General features: G+C 54.3%; 1 protein-coding gene across 1 annotated transcript; it reads left to right on the top strand.

The window, feature by feature from the left end:
- Nucleotides 1-1,329: 1,329 nt before the first annotated feature.
- LOC105819501 (nuclear pore membrane glycoprotein 210-like) lies at nt 1,330-6,811 on the top strand (the record flags this gene model as incomplete). Its single annotated transcript, XM_012655767.1, has 4 exons — nt 1,330-1,521; nt 3,436-3,540; nt 3,646-3,747; nt 5,902-6,811. Coding segments are annotated over 4 exons (546 nt in total), but the record flags the coding sequence as incomplete, so codon positions are not given.
- Nucleotides 6,812-7,382: the final 571 nt, after the last annotated feature.

Genomic DNA, 7,382 nt, shown 5'->3' with positions numbered 1-7,382 from the left:
AGCCCAGGAGTTTGAGGTTGCTGTGAGCTAGGCTGATGCCACGGCACTCTAGCCCAGGCAAGAGAGTGAGACTCTGTCTCCAAAAAAAAAAAAAACAGTGTCCTAGCAGGTGGTTTCTATTGTGCTTCCCACATCACAGGTGGGAAAACTAAGGCTTGGGGATGTTCGTAACTTGCCTGGGTGGTAAGAGGTGGGGCTGGGGTTCAGCCCGGGCTGTGGGATCAGCTTTGCTGCCCTCCCCGCCCTGCCCCCATGCCGTGTGGCTGGAGAGGGAAGGGACAGACCCCAGAAACAATGAGGCTCGATTGGGGCCGGATAGTTCTTGTGGGTCTGCCCTAAGGATCGTAGGGTGGTCAGCAGTGTCACTGCCCTCTACCCACTAGGTGACAGTGGCAACACCCCTCACAGTAGTGACAGCCAGAAATGCCTCCCAGTGTTGCTGAAGGAGCCCCTGGTGGGGAAGGGAGGTTCTCATCCCCCATCGGGAACCGGGGTCTGGACGCAGAGGCCGGCTTGAGCAGGGCTGGTGGGGCACTTGGTGGTTGGCGGTGGTGGGGTTGGTTACTCATTTCACTTCCTTGGCACCCCCGTGAGCCCGCAGGGCAGCTGCCAGCTTCAGCGCGCACTGTGTGGTCAGCAGTGGCTGTGACCAGTCCTGGCCGTGACCAAGGCATCTCACCTTTGCCTCTTGGAGGTGCCAGTCTCCAGCCACCGCGACCGCCTGCTGGACCTGGCTGCTTATGACCAGCAGGGCCGCCGATTCGACAACTTCAGCTCTCTGAGCATCCACTGGGAGTCCACCAGGCCGCTGCTGGCCGGCATTGACCTTGACCACACTTGTGGTTGGTGTCCCAGGACGATGGGAGCGGTCAAAAGAAGCTGCATGGCACGGTGAGCGGGGTGGCGAGCCCGATGGCCTGGCGCAGGAGGACAGAGACCAGTGCACAGTGGCCAGACAAGAAGTGTGCCAGGGCAGGCTGGTGCCCGTTGGGAGCTCAGTTATCTGGGACTCCCCTTGGTCCAGAACTAAAAGGTAGGGCGCACTGTGAGCTCACTGGTCTTCTTCAGTCTGCACACTTTGGGAGGTAGCAGGTAGAGGCTCAGGCCCCACAGCAGGGGAGTCTCCAGTGCCAGGGTGTGCAGCAGATCTTTCCAGCTCCAACACCTGTGCTACTTTATGCCCAGGTGCGTCCGAAATCCCCGACAGCCAAAAGTTAAATCTCTTTCCCCCAACTCATCTCAGCTGCTCCATGAAGTCTTGGTCAGGGCCTGTTGACTCTTACAGTACACACAATTTCAACAGACTCGGTTACTGGTTTTCAGGTTTGAAACTGCAGATCAGAAGGAGGGAGGAGTCGCTTCAGCGGTGGCGATGGGGCAGACATCCAGCATCAGTTTCCCTCTTCCTGGACTCAGGTTTGCGGCCATTTCAGTCCAGGAGGCATCGGAACCACAGCCGTCACTGCCACCGTGACTAGCTACCAGCAGTCCCATCTCAGCACAGCCAGAGTGAAGCAGCAGGTATGTCCCAGGGCCCAGCGGTGGGCGAGGCCATGGGCAAGGCCAGGAGATCTCCCAATGCTGTCTGAATTCTGCCCAAATTCCACCTGGTGTCCAGGTGTCCTGAGCGCCCTCACTGGCCACAGCCCTCAGTCCCCAGCGTGCTCCCTGAACTGGGAGTGTGCTCACTGCCTCGGATCGCCCCTGCCCCACACCCCTTCCTTGTGGGCTCCTGGAGGGATCCACTGAAAACTCAAACGGACCCTGTCACCTCTGGCCTCCAGCATGCTCCTAGTAGCCCTGCGACCTTCAGGAGGAATCCGTCCCCACGCCTCTGCCTTACAGACCACCCAGTGTGCCCGTGGGGGTCACACCATCAACGCACGGTCCCAGCTGCTGGGAATGCCCCCTCCCTCCTCGCTCCTGCACCGGCTAACCTTCTGTCCTTCTAGTCCCAGCTAAGATGTCAGCCCCTCTGGGGAGTGTCCCTAAGCCCTGGACACAGACTAGCTTTTTGCCCCAGATCCCAGAGCCCTTGTGCCTCCTGCTGTCACAGCACAGAAACATCCCCCCAAACACACTACGCGTACTGTTGCCACCATCTGTGCACACAGATCACCGCCCACTGGACCACCCCTCTCAGCCCCAGCATCTCATGGGGGCCCCAGGCAGGGGCGTTGCTAGTGGGGCCCAAATGGGTGCATGCGAGGTAGGAGTGGGAAGGGTTCCCCATGAACGGTCCTGCCTGGAGGACAGCCACCCCATGGTGGGGGGTGTGGCGTCAGTGACCTTGTGTTTTCGACAAGGTAGAGGCAGCAGATAATGGCTGGAAAGGGAACGTGCAGCCTGATCCCTGGGACCCTAAGTGCTAGGATGAGGAGCTTCGGTTGGCACCTGGCTACACAGCTTTGGAAAAGGCCAGGGCCCCCGTTGGGGCAGCACTGAGGAGGCTGGCCTGGAGGGAGTGGCCACTGACAGGGCTCACCTGTGTCTGTCCCTGGCGGCTGGGCCTCTTCCTCATGCATGTTCCCACCAGGAATCCCTTGGCCGGAGTAGGGGGCCTCCTGGGCTGGCTGGGCCTAGACACCCCGACAGGATCCCTCCAGGGCCTTTGCACTCACGCTCTGTGCCCTGGGGGCTCCCTGTCACTGGCGTGGCTCAGGTGTCCTCAGCTTGAGGTCTGTGCTCCCTGAGAGCTCCTCTCCCTCTCAGACCCCTCCTTGCCCGTGGCACCCACAGTGCACCCAGCACCTTTCTGTCCTTTCCTCACTCTTCCCTGAGGGCAGCTGCTGCACCCCCTGTGCCGTGCATGCGCCTGGTGCACAGTGGGTGCTCAGTTAATCCGACTGTGGGTGAGTCAGATATGGGCCGGGTCAGGCAGTCTCCTCGAATGACACGTGACAGGAAGCAGAGCCATGCGGTGTGCCGCCTGAGGCAGTGAGGGCTGTCCTTGTCCTCTTGGGAGCCAGCCGTGAGGACTCTTCCACGGGACCCTCCCCGACGGCTTAGCCTGGCCTGCGACTGTCCCGTTTGCCCAGCCCCCGTCCACTCCCCCAGTGCAGTATCCGCCATGGCCATCTGCTCTGAGATCCTGAGGGTCAGGGTGTGTGTGAGTTTCCCACCCAGTGGGGCCTGGCAGGGTGGGGTGGGGCTGTCCTCTGAGCAGGACTGATGCTCACCCAGCCTCTGTCTGGAGTGGAGGAGGCGGCAACTCACTCCGCCTTGGGTGAGGGAGGCCTGAAAGGGGACATGGCCACCCAGCTGGGCTCAGGAGCACCACGGTTTTATCGGGGTTTGCTTCCCAGACGGAGTGAGTGGGCAGGACCTGGGGCTTCTAGGGCAGCTCTTCCCTAGGCGTGGGCTGCAGGCAGGCATTGTGTTGGCCCACAGTTGGCCATGGCCTCGGATCTGACGGTGTTGGCCTTGCCCCTTCAGCACGACCCTCCCGTGCCCGTGTCGGCCTCCATAGAGCTCATCCTGGTGGAGGACGTGAGGGTGAGTCCAGAAGAGGTGACCACCTACAACCACCCTGGCATGCAGGTATGATCCTTGTCCTGCCACAGTCCCACCGAGGTGAGACCCACTGGGGGCGCCCCTTGACCTCCGACATGCAGCCCGACCCATCCCTGCCTCTCCCTCCTGTAGGCGGAGCTGCACGTCAGAGAAGGCTCCGGATACTTCTTCCTCAACACGAGCACTGCAGACGTTGTCAAGGTGGCCTCCCAGGAGGCCAAAGGGGTTGCCATGGTGAGTAGCCTTTAGTTCCTCATCTGGGCCAATGTGTGGTTAGTGGATTGACTATTCCATAAGCTGGCACTTAGTCACACCAGGTATAACTAGCAGGGTCTTTGGAGTGTCCGCTTCATCCCGCAACTTTAGTCATTGCCGCGCTGCCTCTGTGGGTTTGTTCCACATCCACACGCTGCTCACGCCGTTAGTTACCTAACGGCTTCCTTCAAGCACGCCTTTAATTAAGACTAAAACATTATTTCATAAGCACCACTATAACAACCACAAAGAAAATCGTTTTTAGAAGATGCTTCAGCTTTTTCTATTAATATTTTTCCCGTGTTTCTTTCCCGACCCTCTCCCTATCCTTGCAAGTACTGACTTAGCTATGCCCATAGAGGGCAGAATTTAGCATTGTGCCTTTTTTGATTATGTTACACTAAGATTTTATATTTTTCCCTGTTGTGATATAGGCTAGGCAATTATTTTATGCTGTCATTTGTACTTCAGCCGCTTTCTTTTGGTGGAGCATGTGGATTTTTTAAAACATTCTATTTTTAAAAAAAATATAGCAAAGCATAGAGTAAAAAGAGCAAAAACAAACGCCACCGACCTACATATCCGCACATCTGCATCATGTGTTACTAGGCAGTCATGAAAAGTGAACTCATGTAAAACCACTCCCCTAAGTCATGAATGCCAAGGCTCAGCCCTGACGTCCACCTGTGTGATGGGGACCAGGCTGAGGACAGCCTGAGTACAAACTATGTTGTACTGCAAAGTGCACAAAAGTGCTTAATGAATTTTACATATGAAAGCACCATGTGCAAACACAATCTAGTTCAAAATACTGAACCTTTTCAGCAGCCCAGAAGAGCCTACCATGCTTCCTCCTAGCCACAACCTCCCTGCACCCAAAAGTAATGATGGCGCTGATTTCCACCCTCATGGATTAGCCGTGCCTGCTCCTGAACTCTGTAAGTGAAACAACACAACACATACCTTCTTGTATCTTTTCTGTGTGTGACTCACCCATGTTGGTACATGCAGCTGTGGTTTGGTCTATTTCATTGCTGTGCAGTGTTCCATTCCTTGCAAATGTTACCACTGACGTTTCCATTCCTTTGCTTTGGTGGTCACAAAGTGTCATTTTGTGGGCACGTGCACTTTCTTAAACAAACAGACTTTATTTCTTTAGAGCAGTTACAGGTTCACAGCAAAATCGAGCTGTGTGAAAGTGCAGAGTTCCCGCATCCCCCCCAACCCCTGCAAACACACAGCCTCCTCCACTGCCCACGTGCCCGAGAGAGGCGCATTGTTACACTCGGTGAACCTTCGCTGACTCATTGTCAGCCACTCTGACTCCTTTAGTGTTAGGGAATGCTCTGTCATGAATCCCTGGTCGCTGTTCTTGCTCTGCACTCTGCTGTGATCCTGCTTTCTTTGGTTAGTGTTAGCATCATATATTTTCTCCATCCATTTACTTTTCATGTGATGTGTCTTTGTTTTTAAGATGGGTTCCTGGTAGACAACCTGAAGTCAGGTGTTGTTTTTTAATGCACTCTGACAATCTTTATCCTATATTTTAACCATTGACATTTAAAGTAATTATTGATACAGTTGTGTAAAAGGGAATGGCCGGGAAAGAAAAAAAAAAAGATTTTCTGTCTTTTTAAAACTTGTCCCAACCTTTTTGGAACTGCAGCCTGGCCTGCATCCCTGGGGCAGGTTAAGTCTTATGTTAAAACTCCCAGGTGGTGCCAGCCCCCAGGTGGGCAGCTGGGGACTTCAGAGCTTTGTCTTTGCAGACATGGGACAATTAGAATAGTTAACCCAGTAGTTGCCTGAAGCTAAGAACCGTCCCTGTAGAAGCTCTGTATCTTGCCTATATGGAGGAAAAAATTGGACTTTGAGAAGATACTCTGCTTTTTCCTCCATTTGCCAACAAAGGTAATAAATCTCTTTCCCCATCCCCAAAAGACTTGTCCTTGTTCTTCCGATTCAGCCTCCTGGACAAGGGCCCAGTTTTCGGTAACAGATTTTGGCGTCTCTGGGTGGGCCCACTGGCTCCCAGCAGAATTGCACCCTGCCACGTTGGAGGAGGCAGGGAACAGCTCCTTCCCCTTCCCATCCTCCTCCTCTAACTCTCTGCTCTTCCTCCTCCATGCACAGCACAGGGGCCCTCAGATCACAGTGGCCGCGCCCAGGAGCTCATTAGGAAGGCAGGCTCTCGGCCCACCCCAGACCTGCGATCAGAACCTGCTTCTCAGCAAGACCCCCGGGACTTCCGTGCACTTTTCTAACCTCAGAGTGATCTGAGTTAATTGAAGTAGAAAATACAGACAAGCAAGAAGAAAAGAGACATCGCCTGCGGCCCCTTTCCTGATTGCTAATTGCACGTTCACTCGCGGTTCTTTCTCCCAGGTTTTTCCCTACACACACGCACACAGAAACAACGTGTCCTTACAGAAATGTCAGTAAGTTAGACTTGGTGACCTATGTTCTTCGTGCATGTAAACACATCAGGGCATCTTGCCATGTCGGCAAGGACAGGTCTATATCCAAGACTCACTCGTTCATGGATTCAACAAATAATTAAGTGCTTCCTGTGTGCCAGGCCCTGTGCTAGGTTCTGGGTTTACACTGGGGAATAAAACAATTATAGTCCAATCAGGGAAAAAGATAAACCGAGAATCACACTGTACGAAGAGCATTGCCAATGTGACGAATTCCTGGAAGTCCCGTGGGGGGACTTGACCTGGTCAGGGAGGCGACGACTGGGCTGGCGTTGGAAGAGTGAGTGGTGGTTACCGCAGTGGGGCGGGGTGGGGAGAGCGTTGCAGGCAGCAGGCACAGTGCTCAGGGCTGCAGGCCGGAGGGAGTGCAGCAGAGAGCAAGGGAGGTGGTGTGTGTAAGGCTGGTGGCGGGCACCTCTCCCCTCCCTAAAGAAAAAAGGAGAAGCCCACAAATGACTGCCAGGCTCAGCTGAGTTAAAGAATAACCACACCCGGACGTTGACCTGGATAAGACAAGTTTCAAGTTTCGGTCTGTGGTGAGCTGAGAGCTTTACAATAAGGGGTTAATAAATGAAATAAGCAGTACACCAGGGGCTGGCTAAATTATAGCTACATAGTTGAAGTGTTACACTGAAAGAATAGTCTTTTGTCTAATAACTGCCATCTGCTTCTGTAACTCTGCTGGCAGCTTGCTTTGAGGATCGTAATCTGCCTTCGGGCACCAGAGATCTGTGAGGGCAACTATACCCTGTGACCTTGTATTTTACAACCCAGACTTCACTCCCCGCTTTTGTTCCCTGAACACCTGCACTATGTCACGTAGCCTCCCTCAAAAATAGTATAAAACTCTCGTAGAAACTTGAGATGGTGCCATCCTCTCGTACTGCTTTTATGTGGGCAGAGGTGGTCGCTGGCCAGCTAATAAAGACTCTCAATTTGGCTTCATTGAATTCTCCTGTGGTCTGTTCGCGCCCTCCATACAACAACATTTGGAGGCCCCAGCGAGATACCGCCCTGTAATAGGGCATCTGCTGACCACTAGTGCTTGGGGGTCAGGTGCGCGGTCAGGTTCCTAAGCCAGGGGGGAGCTCCTGAGGAGGACTTCTCTCCTCAGCCCCGGGGGAAACCTGGCTGCGC

Source organism: Propithecus coquereli, unplaced genomic scaffold (assembly GCF_000956105.1).
Source record: "Propithecus coquereli isolate 6110/MARCELLA unplaced genomic scaffold, Pcoq_1.0 Scaffold483, whole genome shotgun sequence".
Lineage (NCBI taxonomy): Eukaryota > Metazoa > Chordata > Mammalia > Primates > Indriidae > Propithecus > Propithecus coquereli.
This window is presented reverse-complemented; position numbering and strand designations above follow the sequence as displayed.